This window comes from Panonychus citri, unplaced genomic scaffold (genome assembly GCF_014898815.1).
Source record: "Panonychus citri isolate SS breed McGregor unplaced genomic scaffold, ASM1489881v1 Contig00139, whole genome shotgun sequence".
In the NCBI taxonomy this organism is placed as follows: Eukaryota; Metazoa; Arthropoda; class Arachnida; order Trombidiformes; family Tetranychidae; genus Panonychus; species Panonychus citri.
The window spans coordinates 886,972-906,772 of NW_026515544.1; the positions used below are offsets into that span (position 1 = coordinate 886,972).

Sequence of the window (19,801 nt, forward strand, 5' to 3'; positions counted from 1 at the left end):
GTGGGAGAAATACAGTTTGAGAGGTGCGAATATTGGAAAGTAGATTACATTAATTAGAAGAAAATTTAGAGTAGAAAATTTGTGATTGATTGTGTGGATCTTTCTGATGAAAGAAAATGTTCACGATGTTCTAAGGATACATTTTCGTGTGATGGGTATGTTTTTATTCCAAAAAGATGGAAATGTGATCAAATTGTCGTAATGGTGCCGACGAAAAGAATTGTGCGTTTAGAAATTGTACTGAGAACGAATTTCAATGCGAAAATGACCGATGTGTTGATCATTATCTATATTGTGATGGAAAAAACGATTGTGGTAATCGATCAGATGCAAAAAGTTGTCCAAAAAAAGGGTTTATTACGATTTCGACTGCCGGAATTTAAAATCACTATTATTCGCAAGCAATTAAAGGAATTGAACGATAACTTCAATTCAGCTGATCTCCCGTTGCTGAGCAACCAACAGGTAATCAATTTCATAATTGTAATGGTGATAATTTTTTAACCCCATCAATTAAAATGGATTTTAACTCTAACAATTTAGGAAATGATAAAAATGGACCAACATGTGATAACCTTTATAACAATTTGATAACCTTTGGTTTGGGTTGTGCTTCTAGTCAAAAACATCACAGAGGAATTTAACTTTTAATTAATTGATTACGTCCAAAGCAGCCACAAGTACCACCACCACCACCCTGTTCATCTCCTCCTTCATTATTATCTCATCAAAATCAACATTTATCTTCTCAAATTCAACAAAAACAAATCCATCAGTCAACAATCAAGTCAACTAAACAAATAGCACCATTAAATACTGAACTAGAAGATAATCCTGCATTTCATGAATATCAACCACCACCAACACCACCGATAATAAAACAAAGGATATTGGAAGCAAGAGCTCAATTGAATAATGTTACATTGCCTCGTCGAAAATCAGATGAAGATCGAGCAATCGAACTAGTTAACCGATTATCAACAGCAGCAACACTAAAACAAAACCAACAACAACAACAGGATCCACCATCGCCATCACCATCACCACCCACACCACCACCTCCAACTGCACCAAGAAACTTCTCAAAGCATCTCCGCATTAATTAAACCTCAACCACCGCCACCACCAAGAGTAGATTTTTCGTTTAAGATGAACATCAACTCATTAGAGTTCTAATTATGTTTTTTTAATGATGATACATATTAAATCAACTGTAAATACTATTAGTTTCTTTCAAATATAAAACAAAATAAACAAATTAGTCAATTTAAAGAAAAAAACAAGATTTTATCGGCATGATTAGAATCAAGTATTTGGATCGATTAATTTCATTCATGATCCTCTTCGCGAACTAATTAATCAATTGGATGTAAAATTTTTCGATGACTTTAAATTTTAGAGTAAATGGTTAATCTTGGTGCGAATTAAGAAAAAGATTTGATGGAACATGAGAAAAAGAAATTAAAAAAGTAACAGTAGTTTATAAACTCGTTCGAAGTGTAATTGATTTTCACTGAGAAATTTGATGAAAAAGGGATAGTAAATATTAGAGATTCTTCCGTGTGATTATCATTTTCTGTTGGATTTATTTCATCATCTTCACCCCCACTGTAAGAATCGCCTTTAATTGCTTCGTTTGAACTTTTGAAGAATAAGTAAATTTTGTGTAATTCAATGTTTAATATGAATTTGATTTTCTGTGGAAAACTTTCTGATCATCGTAGTAGAATAAAAATTCAAGTCGATTGTCTGAAAAGTGAATAAAAAGAACATCGATGTATCGAAACAATCGATCCATTGGAGCCAAAAAAGTGAGAAAAGAAAATGAAAAGTCGATCAATAATTTCGTGCATCGAACCCAAAATCACACCCAGTTTATTATTTGTTAAATATTTTCATTCTTTTGTGATATAATTAATTAGTCCTTTTTTTACTTCTTTACTCGTGAAATATGAACCGGTCAATCTAATTGCAACTTATCTCTTCCATCATTTTCTTACCATTGTGTTTATAAAAACAACAAAAGTTACTCTGACATAAGAATCTCTCTCTCTTTTTCTTTTCTCTTTCTTTTCTTTCTTTCTTCATGAAACCACATTGGGTGGGAAAAAAGAAACTAATGTACAGTTGATACTCTTTAATTTGTTTCAACAATCAGTCAATTGGATTGAAGAAACTGTGGTCAACTAATCAGAATCAATTGGAATCAATTAACAAAACAAAAAAATCACAAAACAGGAAAGTGAAAAGCAAAACAAACACGTAAGTCTTTGAGTCTTTGGGCCCAAGTGAAACTCTTGAAGAGCTTAAGAAGCCATTGACCATCAGATGATGATAAAGATCATCTTCATCTCTCTTCATCTCTCTTTCTATTTCTTTTTAATTATTTTCTCATCGATAAATGAGTGGAATGAATCAGTGTTTCCATGATCAATAGATGGTGCTTCCTTATTCAATCTGGATTAGTGAGAATCTGGTTTTCCTTTTTTACTGTTTCTCTCTTGAGCTGAAAAAATGATGGACACTTTGGAAGAGAGAAGTTTCTTTTCATTCCAATTGAAATTGTGATTACTTTAAATCAACGAAAGATCAGAAAATACGTGCAACAAGCTGAGTAATTAATAGATTTTATGTAATTCATATTGACGCCATTTTGTTATCACCTTTTTTTCTCTCATTTTTATTCGACTGTTTTTCTTGAATGTGTTTTCTTGTTTTTCTCTTGCTGCTACTGATTGAAAAAAAAGATTTTGCGTGAAAAAGAATAACCTTAACGGACAGTCTCCTATCAGAGGATTAGAAACATTCTTTTACTTGTTGTCTTCACAACAACATCAACATTTCTCTCTCATTCTTTATCACCGTTAATCTCATCTCATTTATTTACTTTCAACAATTAATCAACTATTTACATTCAACTCTTGTCAACAAGTGAAAAAGTATCAACATCAACCAGTGTTTCCTTTATCAGTGAGAGTTTCAATTATCTTACCAATTGTGATCTAATTGTTATTTCTTTGGTCATTCATCTAATCTTATTTTCGCTTTTTTCAATCTTCGAATTTTAATTGTCCAAAGGTGTGGTTATTTTCTCTTTCGTTTTTGTTTCTTTTCGATACTAATCTTTCAAGTTCAACACTTTGACCGTCAAATTAACTTGATTGCTTCGATTTCCTTTTAATCAATTCCAATCTCTAATCAAATTGCTTACTTTATTTACCACTAACCACACCTTTACCATTTGACCTCATCTCTACTCTAATTGTTGATCTTTTAGTGTCTAGAAACATGACAGTTTTTCCTTGTGGTCATTTTCTAATTTTCATCAATCAATTTCCATTGGATTAATTGTATTTCATTTCTTCCTCTCTTTCTCGCTCTTTGGTATTGAGTTTTAATCGCAATTTATTTGTTTGTTTGTTTTTCCTTTTCTACAATTAGACAGTTACAATTGTCAAACATATTAAATTTGTTAATCTAGTGGAATAATCTTCCAATTAGATTTGAAATTTAATTCTTCAATCTTAATCTTTTTCTCTTTCTCATTCTTCCTAATATTTACATTTAGCTTGTTTTTAATTCCATTTGGATGGATTACTAAATAATGGGCCGGAAAAGGACGAACCCGAATCTCAATTACGTCTAAATTAAATCAAGGGTCGAGATTTTTTCTGTATGATAAAATGTAGTTACTTGTTAAGCTTTAATATACAATTTTAATTAACCATTATAATCAAAATGTCCGCTGAAGATGGTGTACAAGATTTAACTGCTCTATCAAACATTGATGAGCATGGAATCAACACAAATCTTCGTGTTAGATATAAAAATGATAAAATATATGTAAGTTTGTATTCTATTCTAAATTTCCATTAATTCTAATTGTCATATTTATTTCTCTATCTCTTGATCACATTTTCCTCTATCTTTCTAGACTTATACTGGAACCATCTTAGTAGCTGTAAATCCATATAAAGAACTGCCCATTTACGAAACTGTAAGTTGATCTCTTGTGTTTATAATTTGATAATAAATATTGTTTGTTGTTCCTCAAACAATATTAATATAATTAAGATTGATGCTTTTTTCTAGTTTCAACCTAAAATATTAATATTCTGATCTTATCTTTTCAATCATATTAATCATTTTTCATAGGATTGGGTGTTTCTTTATAATGGGCAAGGTCAAAAAATGTCAAGCCAAGAACCTCATATATTTGCTATTGCAGAAGCAGCTTACAGTAGTTTACAAACTGACAACACTAATCAAGCTTGTGTAATTAGTGGTGAATCGGGTGCTGGTAAAACTGAATCAACGAAATTTATTCTTCAATATTTGTGTACAATAACATCAAGTTCATCAACAATGATGGAACATCAAATTCTTGAAGCTAATACGATTCTTGAAGCTTTTGGAAATGCTAAAACGGTTCGAAATGATAATTCCTCCCGTTTTGGTAAATTTATTCAAGTTTGTTTTGACCGTCGATGCCAAATAAAAGGATGTATAATCCAAGATTACCTGTTAGAACAATCGAGATTAAATTTCCAATCAAAAGGTGAAAGAAACTACCACGTCTTCTATCAGCTGGTCGCCGCTGCAGCAAATAATCATGAGATACGAAACCAATTTCTAGTCGAGAAAGCAGAAAATTATGCTTACTTAAGTCAAAGTGGTTGTTATCGGATCGATGGGGTTGATGATAATGCGGCTTTTGAATCATTACGATTGGCAATGTCGGTGCTTTATATGCCCACCGAAATGTGTGATGGCATTTTCTCGGTGCTCAGTGCAATCCTTTGGTTGGGAAATATAATGTTCGAGGATTATCAAGACGGTGAAAGGTGTAAATTAAAAGCAGAGGATGAAGAGATTCTCGCAACTGTAGCGACTCTTCTTGGACTGGACGCTGTTCGTCTTACACAGGCTACTCTTCAACGGCAGATTAATGTTCGTGGCAATATAACAGAGATACCATTCAAGGTACATGAGGCGAGAGAGAATCGTCATGCTATGGCGAAAGCTCTTTACTCGCGAACATTTTCCTGGATAGTAAATTACATTAATACTTGTACAGCTCCAGGAAAAGATAGTCAGACAAGATTTTTGGGAGTACTTGATATCTTTGGATTCGAAAACTTCGCTACCAACAGTTTCGAGCAATTATGCATTAATTATGCAAACGAAAAACTTCACCGATTCTTCAATCATTATGTGTTTGCTTTAGAACAAGAAATGGTAAATTGATTAACACTTAGAATCTATTTCTATTTCATTTCTCTTTCAATTCTGTTCTTATTTTTCAGTATCGACAAGAGGGAATTAACTTTTCACACATAAACTTCACCGATAATACTCCTTGTCTAGAATTATTGGAAAAACCTCCTAAATGTATTTTCCGTCTTTTAACGGAAGAGTGTCGAGTACCAAAAGGAAGTGATACCAGTTATGTAAATAAATTACACTCCGAATTTGAATCGCATCCTTGTTACGTTCGTGGGGATGATCGTCGCAATTGGAGTCAACAATTTGGAATCAAACATTACGCTGGTCAAGTTATCTACAAAGTCGACGGATTTTTGGACAAAAGTAAAGATGTGCAACAAGATCAACTTTTTGACCTCATGTCAGGATCAAAAAATGTTTTCATCAAAGATTTGGTCCAATTCCAGGTAAGATAAATGAAAATACTATTCAACCATTTTGTCCAAACAGTAAGCTCTAAAAAAGTGATTTGAACACGTTAGAATACAAGAAAAGTCAATTTTTCACCTCTAATTATAGTTTAGAACACAATTTGATTGAAGATGTTTTAAATTTCAAATGACTTTGATACAATAACAAACAATTGGTGAGATATTTAAATGTTTCATTATCAAATTGAAATGAAATGTTGCTTGTCAATCATGTTACTATTTACCAAAAGATTTAAAGTAATCACTTTAAAAAACATGAAATTGACCTTCTTTCAATGTAAGTGTCTCTCTTACATGTAATTTAGGAAAAGTGAAAATCTCAACCATTACAAGCTCCCAAGTTGGACGTTAATGATGATTACGTTTTATTTGGCAACTATTATGTAGTAATAATGGCTATTTAAGATTACGTACATAATAGTTATTCTTGTTATTATAAATATTTGAAGAATTTACTTTTTCTCTAGTTGTAATAATAATCGTTAGCATTATTTTTTATTTCTCAAGCATTGACCTAAAAATAGTCTTGTTTTCTGTTCAACATTAACATCATGAAACTGAATTTACTTATTGTTTGATTCTAGGATTTAATTGGTATATCAACATCAAGAATAGGACCTGGTGGATCAACTTTACCTCGTCCATGTAGTGCTCAAAATTCAACGACCTCTAAAGGTCGACCAACTGTAGCTGATGCCTTTCGATTACAATTAACTGCATTAGTTGATGTACTTCATTCAACTAATCCATGGTATGTTCGTTGTATTAAACCAAATATGAAAAAATCAGCTGATTGTTATGATAGTGAGCAAGTTTTAACGCAACTTCAATACCTTGGGATGTTGGATATCATAAGGATAAGACGTGAGGGTTACCCGATACATTTTACCTTCGAAGATTTTGTTACCAGATACAAATGTGTTCTGAAAAGAGTCAAGTTACATGGTGATAAATCTAAATTATGTGTTGATATATTGAAAGGATTATCTTTACCAGAAGATGAATGGCAGATTGGAATCAATAGAGTTTTCCTAAAAGCGATTGTATATGAGCTATTAGATGAACAGAGAACTTTAATTCTCAATCAAATGGCTGTAATTATTCAGTCAAATTGGAAAGGCTACAAATATTCTAAAGAATATTTAATCATGAGAAATTCAGCAATCACCATTCAACGTTACTTCCGTGGTCATCGGCAGTGTTTAGCTTTCATGAGAAAGAGACGAGCAGCGGTCACCATTCAATCCTATGTTCGTGGTATGTTTGACCGGGAGGTCGCTGCTGCTTTGAGACAAATGAAAAGAGTTGAAGCGGATATGAGGGAAAAGGAAATAGAAGAACAAGAGAGAAAAATTTTCGAGCAAAAGAAACTCAAAGAAAATGAATCAAATGTAAATCATAATAAACAATCATTTCCCAATGGAATCAATCAGTCCAATGATGGCGATGATAATAACAACAATAACAACAACAGGAACAACAATGAAATCAACAAAACTGATCTAGATGAATCTTTATTGTAAGTACAATTATAATCATCTTGTGTTATATTATCTTTATTTACCTAATTAGAATCAAAGTATCAATTTCAGGTTAATCTTATGGTGACTTGATTCACTATCTTATTGATTCATCTAATGAAATTATTGACAGTAGTTGTAGCAGTTAAGCGTTACAGTTATTTTGTTTTCATTCATTAACTACTTACCTCGATTAGTTAATAATTAGCTTAGTTATCATTGGTTCATTAACTAACTTTCCACGAGTTTGATACTTAACATGATGATTAGAAATTAAATTATCTTCTCCTTCTCTTTCCTGATCAATGCAGCAAATTATTGGAGGAACGTTATGGGTATAGTAGATTAATTCAAATTATTCCAATATAATTGATAAAATGATCGAAATCATTTCTTTTTCTTCCTGTTCATCATTCAATTCATGTTAGATGATCATGAATATCTTTTCCTATTAGTTAATGGAAAGTCTTTGCATCTTGTTGTTTGATATTCAAGCATTATTAAGATTATGACATTTACAGGAAAAGATTTGATGTTCACTCTCATCTTTTGATCATTGATTCAATTGTATTTTTTAGTTATTGTCTTGTTAATTTCCCTTGTTATGAATATGCATGAATAATTGACTCGATACATTTCATGATACCACTGAAATCATCCTGCTAATTGAGAGTTGACATCGTCATCGAAACTGAACAATTGGCTCTATGAAGCTTTTTTTCATCAATAACTTGACTAAACTTTTGACTTAATTGCTATTCCTTAAGTAACCTTATGAAACAGAAAGAAAATCACTCAAAAATTTGGGTTAATTAACATTTCATAGATTGATTATGAATTAAGATCTATTCAGTTAATTTTCACACTTTTTCATGAGAAAAATTCACCTCATCAACAGAAGAAACTGTTTTCATCAGCTTAACTTGTAAGCTTTTCCATTCAATTTCAGCTGAAACCTTTTTGATTGTTTAATCTTCAGATTAACTTAATTAAATACCACAGGATTATACACTTTATCAGATTATAAATAATATCATAAATAATCATCACTCAATTATTATTAATACTGTCTTCAAGTCCTTCCCGATGATTGGTGTTACTTTGACAAATGAATTTAGATCTCTTAGTTTTTTTAGCTTCTATCTTTGCCTATTGTTTATGACAATAGACTCGGTTGATCATATGTTGATCATATTATTGACCCTCAATAGAGTCAAGTTTCACTGTCTTGATGTTAATGACCATTGGTCATAATCATAACTCTTGATAAGGGCCAATCTTAAAACTACACATTGTCTTTTCAATACTGAACATTATTACTGTCATTTTTTGCTAAAAGTCACTCCCAGTTTTCACTATTATCAACTAACTCATCACTTTTTTTCCCATGGAACCTATTCACATGCTTCCGTTTTCACCATATTTATCAGAATCATCATACAGTTGAATAAGATAATACAGTTTCCCATCTCTCTCACATTGTTGTTTTTCCTTTTTTAATAAATAGCAAAGAATAATGTTATAAAAAGCCTCACGTATTATCATTCATTGAGCATCATCTCTTATTGATGTTATTGTTTTCTCTCTCTCTCTCTCTCTCTCTCTCTCTCTTTATATTTGATACGCAAGTTTCAGAATAGCATTTGATTAGCTACATGTTGAAGAGAAGCTTAAATGAAAATGATGATAATAAGAATGATAGAAATGGTTTACAGGGATGGGTTGAAAGAAGGAGTTGAAATGGGATAGAAGATGAAGATAAAAGAGAAGACAGAGAAATAGAAAGAGGGATAACATAGAGGTTCATCAATTGTAGGGCGTTGTCATCAATCGATATTCAATCTTACCTCAAATTTGTTATTACTATTATAAGGTTAGAGTAAAACACATAGACTAATTATTTGTTGTTCTTTCTGGTTTCTCCTTATAATAATATACTTGTAACAATATAAATAATGTAACTGGTTTACTCATAAATCACAATCAAGTTTGGTAGTACTTGATTGAATATCATTGTTGTAACAATGATTTTGTTTTGCTATTCGATTGATGAAATTTTCATATTTAAATTGACACTTTTAACTATTACAAGAAAATTGATTTATTTTCTTACTAAACCTAAAACTTTCCTTTTATGATTAATATTAATTGATCAGAAATTGTTAAGTTGATCAAGATATCTTGTCATGGTTTTGTTTACTTTGCTTTCATGAGCTTAATTCACCTAAAAGTTGTGATAATTTATGATTTTGATTGATTCACATTCTCCTCTTTTCCACTTCCTCTTCCTGTTCATCATTTCTCTTCCCTTCTCTTGAGGTCAATTTCCTTGATATCAAGTTTACCTAATTTGAGTATTAGGAAGCTTTATAATGATGAAATTATTAAGTAATTGGGTTAATACTTTCAATGATTTACCATGATGCTTTTCATTTATGACATTGCAACTTGAATAAAGTTCCCCTTGATGATACAGATCATACTTGATAGATTCTCTCTCTCTCTCTCTCAGATTAGGATGAGGATGTAAATGAACATTTGAATTTGGGTGATGATAGTGATAAATAAAAAGGTCTAAGCTAAATTCAGAATCGAGTCGACATTCTTCAAGATGAATTGTAACAATCAAATTGTGTATTAAATACGATTTTGGTTATTATATCAATGATCATCACAATATTACATCTCTAAGGTCTAGTCTTAGTAATCGGTGCTTAGAAATTATGACAATTTCATATTAAATCTTCATGGAAATTCAAGTAAAATGAAATTTACATCTTTATAATCAACATTTGTGGGATAAGGAAGTAAAAATTCTAGATCATAAATTGAGATAATTTCGAATTCGGCTGAATTTAGATGTTTTTATTGCTTTGAAATTAAATTGAGAATTAAATAATAACTGAGTGTACAAAAATTTACAAGAGCCTGGAGATGATTAAATTAATATTTTAATTAATAGTTTTGAAAGAGAAGACGAGACTGTTAGGAAAAGGTCTTAATTTTTGGCCCAATTGTCGTGTTTGTTTCTTGTTTCCATGAATCTTTATTATTCCAAGAATCTTTGTTATTCCATGAATCGTGATTCTGTCCGTGGTATGGACCATGTTGGTATTGGTTTTGATATTGGTTTCGGTGTTGGTTGTAATTGTTGTATTGGTTTGGGTATTGGTTTCCATTGTTCCATGAGCCAACATGATGACGACCATCATGATTGTAACCATCATGGTGATTGTAATGGTTTCCCTTGTTTCCTGAGATAATATTAGTGTAACTGTGACCAGAAGGATCAGCACCATTGTAAATGGCATCAGCAGAGTCGATTGAGTCAACAGATGGTTCGTTTGAGTCCAATTTAACTCGGAATCCACTTTTATCGGCAATATAGTTAACAGTTCGGTGACGACCATCGGCAAGTTTAAGTCCATATGAACCGTGGACATTACCCCAACCATCACCAGATTCTTGTCGGTAGTTGGATGATCCCCAAGGATCATTGATATCATAACCAAAATTGTATTTTCCACTCACATCTTGGTTTCGATAAATTTTACTCTGACCTCCGTCACCGTGATTTGTAGCACTAATTGTTGTAGAAAGAGCAACAAGAGCAAAGAAAAGAATAGCAACCAATTGATTCATTGTTTTAATAGAAAAGTTTTAAATGTTTTCGTTTAGTTGTTGTTGTTGTTGTTTTCGTTGTTGGTTTGGACAGTTGAATGATAATTTCTCGAAACTCCTTTCGTTTTATATAGTAGACGAAAAGCTCCGAAACTATTGTTGGTTATTTTAAAGTTTCTCTTTGGTGACAAAACTTTTACAGCTTTTAGCTATTCAAATCATGTAAATTATTTATTACTTTAACGAATCATGTGACAATTATCATGATGAACTTTTCTCGATCTTTTACCTTGATCTTATCTGAACTACCGTTTATTTTGTGTCTCAATCGTTCCTTATTCTCACTCGATTAGTATTTTAGATATTCTAAAATTGACATTTTCCACTTTTCGCCTACTATACAACCACATTTAATTTACTCGCGACGATAATGTAATCAATGAGAGATCAAGTTAACCCAAAGATATGATTATAATCAATGTCCTCTCATGTAACTGGTGATATCTTTTCAAATGGTCATCTGATTATATTTATCTTTTACTAATTATCAGTAACTGTGCGAGTAAATTAAAAACTGTTGCAAACTCATAAACATTTAAAACTTTTCTATTACAATTATGAATCAATTCGTTTCTATTCTTGTTACCATTTCTACAAAATCATTTTCTCTCTTTCCATAGAATTTCAAATTTTCTCTTCCAATTCATTTAATCGTCTTAAGTTTCAATTCTTTCTTTTCTCCTCCTACTCTTATATTCCCTTATCATCCAGAGGACCAGATAGAGAGGATAAGAGACCTTCTCCATCACTCTATCTCTCTCTCTCTCTCTCTCTCTCTCTCTCTCTAAGTTATAAAATTATGCAATTAGTTAACTAATTAAAATCGTCATGATTAATTATTACCTACTTGTCATCAATTGAATTGTTACTGATCATCATGAGACAAACTAAACACTTTGAATGATCACACTGCATGTTGAGTGTTTATCAAATTTAAGATTATTAACCCTTAATCAATTGTTATTGATCAGCAACAATCATGATAATCATGCGATAGATATTAATACAATAGTAAATGATGAACCTTTACCGCCATACCTTGTATCTTTTACCTTGAAAAATCAATCAAGTTAATCGGAAATAACTTAATCATAACAAAATGATCAAGAATCAAGCACTACAACAATGAAATGAAACTATTAATATATTAAATTTAATTGTTGATAAACAAGTTTTTCCAATGTAAGAAAACTGGTAAAAACTGCTTGTCAAGTAACACCAATTATTAGAAAAAATTAACCATCAAATTAATCAACTAAATCATTTGCACGAGATCAATTTCACTTTTGAAGGTTGAGATTCTGTGGTGAAGGTAAAAAAACTCATATATTTTTTCAACTCTCTCAACATGAACTTAACATGAAGTTTGCTAATTTACATTTACTTAATCAACCCTTTTCTCTTGAATTTGTTGATTAAACCACAATCATCAACTACTTTGCACCCAACATTAAGATGATTATTATAATTCACCTTTGGTGATAATGTATAATTTCAATTCACTTAAATTATCTGCGGGATCTTGAACCACCATGGTTTGGATTATATTTTTCTTAAGTGATGATAATTAATCATCCAATTTACATATTTAAATTCAAAGTGTTAAACTAATAAGATCCACTGTTGGTGATCACCATGTTTACCTCTAATCTTAATGGGATTTAGGAATTGTAGTTGTTAATTATGAATTGGTTTCTCATCTTGTTTCCGTTTTTTTCAATATTACCAACACGATGAATATTTACACGATTACTATTAACTTAATTGTGATGATGATTCCATTGATTAAATGTATAACCATTGAGTATAAGTTATGATTTCACAATTTTCCTCCTTCATCATTAAAACTCAAATGGTTAGATATTCATAGTCATAATTACGTTGATTGTTTCATCCCGATTAAAATCACAATTAGTATATCAACACTTTCTCAACACTCTCTTACCATTATCCTTTTCAATCCTTACCGTTAATTATTATTAATGTTTAATTTTTTCATATCCTCTTGTTGTTGAAAGATTATGTTTGTTAATTGTTTTCATTTATTTCTTTATACTAATTATTTAATCAATATGGTTTTCGATGTTTATTTGATTGGATTGAATTGATGCACGTGTTAGTTTGCATTTAATCAATGAATTGAAAAACTATCCCGTTTATCTTGTGCTTGATTATAATTCATTAATGTGCTAGAATTTATTTATAATTGATTATGCTAATTATTGTAATCTAATCTGTTTATTTTTTTGTGAATTGATTAAATCTCTAGATTGGCACAAACTGAGATTGAAAATATCACTCAAATGATGGAGCAAAGTGGTTTACTTAACAAAAATTTATCTAATGATTATTCATCAATTGGATCAGCGATCTCGACTGGTACTTTGGGGTCAAATGGTTCTGAAAGTAATTACGTTGATTTGGACAAGATGTTTGCATTTTTAACGGAATTAACTGAACGAGATGGTAAAGCAAGTGCTGAAGAGATAAATCGACAGTTTGATAAATTGATCGAAAATGCGGAAGCTCATATAACGGAACTTGAAAATCTAAAGATAGACAAAGGAAGTGATTTACCTCCACCACCTCCTATTCCACCGCCACCACCGCCCATTCCAGCAAGTTTCAATCAATTTGAACCCCCACCACCTCCTCCGCCTCCACCGCCAATGAGTACAATACCTAAACCAACCCAAGAAGTTGCACCAACATCAATTAACGGTTTTCCTCTTGACAAAAGTCAACCAGTTGATGATCAGCAAATTTATGCCCCATTGCCCAACGGAATACCTTTAGGCTATCCCAAAGACCCTAATGGGTATCCTAATATGAACGGAGTTTTAACCAGAAAGGATCAACTTACTCAACAACAATCTTCACCTTTCCATCACCAACAACATCAATTACAATCACAACAATCTATTAACGATATAAACAACGACCTTCAACCAAATATGGAAGAACGAAGGAAACAACGTGTTGATAGGAAGTTGATGCAATTACAGGAAGAACAACAATTAAAGGCAATTGAACGTGGCAGAGCCTCTGCTGATATGGAAGGTAATGATGTGGAAAACAATCGAGCTTTCGAAATGCTGGAATTTGCCAATAAATACTTTAATTCTCACACTCGAGACTCTACTTATGGTTCATCTGTAATGCGAACTTTAACCCGTCGTAAGAAAGTTGAGTCTGATTACGAAGTATTAAACAAAGGAGAGATGTTAACATGGAATCCAATGAATAGCATTCCAACCAGTCATATACATATGCATGATCCAGAAAACGCCATTTTAGCTTGTACATTGTTCAAAGAGATTCATAAATATCTTTCTCAAGATTTAAAAAGTGAATCAGAAATCAAATTAATCCAATCGATTGTAGTTAAAGGTATAGAAAGGGAGGAACTTCGTGATGAGATCTTCGTACAATTGGTTCGTCAATCGACTAACAATCCATCTCGAGAGGAAACTCTAAAAGCTTGGGTACTTCTTGGTCTAACAAGTGCCGCTTTCCAACCGGGTAAAATTTTCTCTAAATATTTTTATTCCTTTTTACGAAAATATCTTCGCAAAGATGCCGCTATTTCGTGTTATGCTCAATTTTGTTTGGATAATCTTCATCCAAAGAATTCGGTTCAAACTTCCCGTCGAATGCCTCCTTCTAGTCTCGAGATTAACGCTGTTAAAAGTTTATCTTCTCTTGTTTGTCGATTTCATTTTCTTGATGGTAGAGTAAAAGCTATCGATTTACACCCTTGTTATACCGCTGCCGATGCGATGATGCATTTGGCAGGTAAAATTGGACTCAAAAATCTTGACGGTTGGGCCATTTATGAGCAAACTCCTGAATACGAAAAGGTTTGTTCAATAATTTAATCTCTTTCAACTTACGTTTAATTAATTGTGATATTTTCTTTTTTTAAATGATCAACAGGTTATTCGAAGCTTCGATTACATCGCCGACATTTTATCTCAATGGGAATCAAATCAAAAGAATTCAATTTATGGCTCTAAATATGGAAGTATTGGAAAAGGTTCATCGCTTTCTTCTAGAAGCGATTATCGATTCGTTTTCAAGAAAAGATTAATTCGAAATACTCGAGAAATTCCTCATGATCCAGTTGAAGTTAATCTATTATACGCTCAGGCTGTTCATAGTGTCGTTAAGAAAGATGAATTCCCGGTCTCTGAACGGATCGCATTGCAATTAGCTGGTCTACAAGCGCAAATATCATTGGGCGATTTTCAAGAGCGTCAAAGTATCGATAAATATGAAGACATTGATTATTATCTTTGCTCTAGAATTCGTAAAGCATATCCCAATCGAAGTAACAAAGAATGGTCTGCAAAAATATTGGAAAGTCATCAACGGTACGGTAAAGGTAAACCCGATTTAATTGCCAAAGTTTGGTACTTATCGGTTGTCATGCAATATCCATTGTATGGGGCAGCTTTGTTCCCGGTATCATACAAAGGTTACCTTTCCTATGGACATAATTTATTACTTGGTGTTAACAGTCAAGGTATTTTACTTGTCAATCCAACGGAAAAATCAATCATGAAGGCTTATCTTTACTCTAATATTGAATCAATGAGTGTTTATCAGGGTCAAGATAATTTCATCACATTCCAATTATCATCTAAATTATCTGAGACTCATAAATTTTTTACTTTTGAGACAAAACAAAAAGATGAAATTGCAGCTCTTGTCACCAGTTATTGTCCATCTTTAAGTTCCTGGTTAAGAAAAGGAGGTAATTTCGTCCATAATAATAATAATCGTCAAATTGTGGAAACAAAGAACCAAATTAACAGCTCCAATACAAATCATGTTCCTACTCGTCGTTTGCTGAAAATGTCCTTAGAAGATCGTATGAAATATCATCAAGAAGTGATGAATAGTCGAAAGGTTCTTATCGATTCGGGTATCCTTCGAAAATCTATTGAAGGTAACCTTGGTTTCGTTCGGAATACATTGAGAAAACTAAATAAAGTTCGAATGGACAAGATTAAGATGGAATTTGGAGGTGAATTCGAAGCTGAATGTTTCAAACATTATCCACACTCTTTTTGGGCTTATTCTAAATCGACCCTTCAGAATAGTATTTTAGTCATTTCAGATCCTGATCTGGAATCGACATCAATTAACAACTTCAACGCGATCCTTACATATTCTGGTCACTCGTTTGCTCAAGATGCTTTATCATCAAGTAATCTTCCTTCTGAGGAAGAGAATGGTAATCAACAATCAAATGATGAAAATGAATGGCTTCGAGTAAAAGAGAAAGATCATATTCGATTAGCTCAATCGATAATTGATCGGTGTACCCGCAAAGATGCATCCGATATATTTAAGAATGAATTTTTCCTTCAATTGATTAAACAAACAACTGATCATCCAGATCCAAATAGTAAAGTAAATATCCGCCATTGGCAGTTATTGGTGCTCGCCTGTAGTATAACTTACCCAACCGATAGACGGATATTAAGTTACTTACACGCTCACTTGCGGAAACGTTCATTGGACGAAGTGACCGAGGAGGGAAAATTTGCTCAATTTGCATTGAAAAATCTTCAAGGAACTTTGGAAACAAGAGGACGAAAAATAACTCCCTCTCGATTGGAAATTTTAAGTACAATTGAATGTCGACGTATTTATGCTCGAATTCATTTTCTCGATGGCCAATTCCAAGCAGTTGAATTCGATGCTTGTGCAACCATATCGGAAGTAATTGAACAAATACAAATTAAAATTGGTCTTCGACCCAATTGTCCTGGTTACGCTCTTTACCAAAGTCTTGGTGGCACAAGTGAACAGGCCTTGCAACCCGAAGAAAAGGTCGGCGATGCAATCGCCTTCTGGGAACGTTGGCATGAAGATCAAGGGAAACTTATTCCTCGCAAGACTCAACATTTCTTCGTATTTAAAAAACATCTTTTCCTCGATTCGTACATTGATCTGAAAGATCCTGTAGAAAAAGAACTGCTCTTCCATCAAGTTGTCCATAATATAAGACACGATCGTTTCCCAATAACTGAACAAGAAGCTATTATGCTATGTGCTCTCAAAGCTCAACTGGAATTGGGTGATTTCGATGATAATCTTGCCGATTATCGTCAAAATATTCCCCGTTGTCTTCCACCTCGCCTTCTTTTACAAATATCTCCCGAAGCTGTTGTAACTCAACACCAAACAATGAAAGGAATGGATGCAGAAACCGCTAAACAATCATTCTTTAATCTAATCCAGTCATGGCCTCTTCACAGAGCGACCCTTTTTGAGGTCACTCAAACATATACCTCATCATGGCCTCGAAGTCTATGGTTGGCCATAGATCAAACTGGAATGCATTTACTTGAACTGAAAACTAGGGTAAGATTACTATTCAAATTACGATATAATTATTGATTCTAATTGATTATCTTTCTTTCCCATTAATCACCAGAATGTATTAACAAGCTGTGACTATCTACACATGGTTGATTATACTCCATCAGCAAACAGTTTAATGATTGTTGCAATGGGCAAAAAATATATCTTCTTAACACAACAGGTAAGTTAATTTAAAAAGAAATGAATTTTTCCAACAAACTGATTGATCAATTTTCCATCGCTCATTCGTTTTCTCTTCAGGCCTTGCAAATTGCTCAAATAATTCGTGACTACACCACAGTAATCGCCAAAGAACGAGGTGTTGGTCGTCGTAAATCCGTTGAGTTTGATTTGGCACCTAAATCACAGAAATGTAATCCACCTCTACCTCCTCCACGACCTTCGCTACAACAAAGGCAACAAATTGTCGAGCAACAAAGTTTATACGCAAATCATAATCAAAATCAGAATAATTATACTACTTACACTTCGCATCAGCAACTTCAACAACAACAACAGCAACACCAAAATCTACTTCAAATGCATTTACAAGCACAAGGATCAAATATTGTCCACCAACATCATCGTCCTAATCATCCCCAATTTCACCCAAATCCTCAATTCCAACCAACCCATCGTCGATCTCGACCTTTGAGTATACTCTATAAACCACCTCCCGTAATCATGACGGAAGCTGAACAAGTTTAACCCGAAATCCAGTTAATGAGAAAACAAAAAAATCTCTTCTGTTTTATTGGAAATATTATAATATTTAACGAAACAAAAACAAAAGCGAAAAGAAAAAAAAGAAAAGCAAAGAAAAATTTCATTATCTTCTTGATCTCTAATCATCAACCCATAAGCAATCTAATTAAGATGACCCTTTCTCCCTGATCCTTGACCCTCATTCATAGCTTAGCTTTTAATATTGACTCAATGTAACAAGTTTTGCTTTTATAAATACACTCACAAGAGTTGATAATCAATTCTAGTTGATTGGTTCATATTATTGTTTCTAATGTTTGTCACCTCGCAAGTCACTTACCTTTTAAATGATAATAAGTGACAACATCTGAATGAACATAGATGAGCCTCTTTTCATTGTCTTTTAGCCCTTTAAACATTTTCTTGCTCAAGTTAATCGTATTTCTTTTGATGGTCTGATTGTCGTGAAAAAGTAAACATAATCACAATCATTTCCACCATTGCAATCAAATGATCATCCAAATTATGTAAACTTTGTTGTGAATGATTATCCAATTAAACTTTTTCCTTATGGATCACGTTCATCTTAACCTCTTGCTCGTTAAATTTTACGACTGTACAAGTTGTTTAATTAGTCAATCTCATTTGGTTGAGCAAGAAAATCGGGTAAACAATCAGTTTGATTACACATACAATTTGAATTGCGAAAATTGACTAGAGATGGAAAATCTTTACAATCTCAATGATCTGGTTATCATCTTTTTTTACTTTCATCATCATAACTTGATTGTTTCAGCGTCTTACAATCAAGCTTTAATTATCGTCATACTATTAGTTGTCTTGAACAATCAAGGAAAGTTCATTTTTTCATGAAACTTAGCGACTGCTGATGGATTATTTTTGGTGACACTATTTGATTGTTTATTTTGATTCAATTCAGTGATTCTAAAAGTTATTTGCTAATCGTTTTCACAATTCGACTTGGATTTCAATTCAACGCAACAATTTGATGTAATGTTGAATTTGCATCGATTATATTCAATCTAATATCGACTCATTGGTCGATATATAAAATTATTTAGAACGAGGAAACATGAACATGGGTCACAATTAATGATTTTATTAATACTTGCATGCTTTTCCAATTATGCCTTAATCAATGATTTTATCAATTTGTACACCAAAATTATAAGTAAATTAGAACGAGTCAGTGTAAAAGTTGGCGATTTAGCCATTTGATTTGGCCTTACTACTGAGTGAAATCATAGCAAATCATTATCATCAAATCTAATCCCACTCTATGTGTTTGCATAAATGATCAAGAAAATGAATTAATCAACAAAAAATGAACTTTTCATGAACAGTTCAGTTAGCGCCATCTATCAGATGATTAACTATGTAAACTCAAGTGTTTGTTTTCAATTTAATCTAATTTGACAAAGTTCATTTACAACATTGTATCTTCAACGATTAATAAATTGTGTGTAAAAAATTGAGAAATAAATGAAGATAAATGAGAAATAATCTTATTATCATTGAGCTAATATTAGATTGTAAAACGTTTTGATTAAGATACAATGTAATTACTGCTGTGAATAATTAAGATAACAATTAATTGACAATATGGATACAATCATATAACAAATTATTATTAAAACAATTTAACAATCCAATCTTATTCTTGATATGAATATTATTAATACTTACAAAACTACCTACAGTTGCATCTTATTGATTAACTTAGCCCAATGATAAAAAAACATTGAAAAGATTATTTTAAAGCCGTTCAAAAGAGTCGATGAGAAAAAAAAATTTAGGACATTT

At 32.2% G+C, this 19,801-nt stretch overlaps 2 protein-coding genes across 7 annotated transcripts; one reads left to right on the plus strand and one right to left on the minus strand.

Annotated features, from left to right (window-relative positions):
- The first annotated feature begins 1,833 nt into the window (after positions 1-1,833).
- Positions 1,834-18,567, plus strand: LOC128394116 (myosin-I heavy chain-like). 6 transcript variants are annotated; one of them, XM_053354373.1, is made up of 11 exons: positions 1,834-2,262; positions 3,569-3,843; positions 3,935-3,997; positions 4,156-5,238; positions 5,307-5,672; positions 6,281-7,215; positions 7,528-7,551; positions 13,167-14,757; positions 14,834-17,272; positions 17,346-17,453; positions 17,534-18,567. In XM_053354373.1, the coding sequence occupies exons 2-11, from the start codon at positions 3,739-3,741 to the stop codon at positions 17,978-17,980; spliced, it is 7,161 nt and encodes a 2,386-aa protein (XP_053210348.1). In that variant the 5' UTR covers positions 1,834-2,262; positions 3,569-3,738; the 3' UTR covers positions 17,981-18,567. The 6 variants fall into 6 exon arrangements, with proteins under 6 accessions (XP_053210348.1, XP_053210351.1, XP_053210347.1 ...); XM_053354376.1 differs by lacking the exon at positions 1,834-2,262 and adding an exon at positions 2,349-2,614; XM_053354372.1 differs by lacking the exon at positions 1,834-2,262 and adding an exon at positions 2,621-3,078.
- On the minus strand, positions 10,061-10,943 carry LOC128394131 (cuticle protein 14-like). Its single transcript, XM_053354397.1, has one exon. The coding sequence runs from the start codon at positions 10,856-10,858 to the stop codon at positions 10,202-10,204; it is 657 nt and encodes a 218-aa protein (XP_053210372.1). The 5' UTR covers positions 10,859-10,943; the 3' UTR covers positions 10,061-10,201.
- Positions 18,568-19,801: the final 1,234 nt, after the last annotated feature.

Coding starts and splice junctions, on each gene's coding strand:
- LOC128394116 (XM_053354373.1), top strand. CDS start 3,739: ATGTCCGCTGAAGATGGTGTACAAGATTTAACTGCTCTATCAAACATT. Junction 3,998..4,155: donor AACTGCCCATTTACGAAACT/GTAAGTTGATCT, acceptor CATTTTTCATAG/GATTGGGTGTTTCTTTATAA. Junction 17,454..17,533: donor ATATCTTCTTAACACAACAG/GTAAGTTAATTT, acceptor TTTTCTCTTCAG/GCCTTGCAAATTGCTCAAAT.
- LOC128394131 (XM_053354397.1), bottom strand. CDS start 10,858: ATGAATCAATTGGTTGCTATTCTTTTCTTTGCTCTTGTTGCTCTTTCT.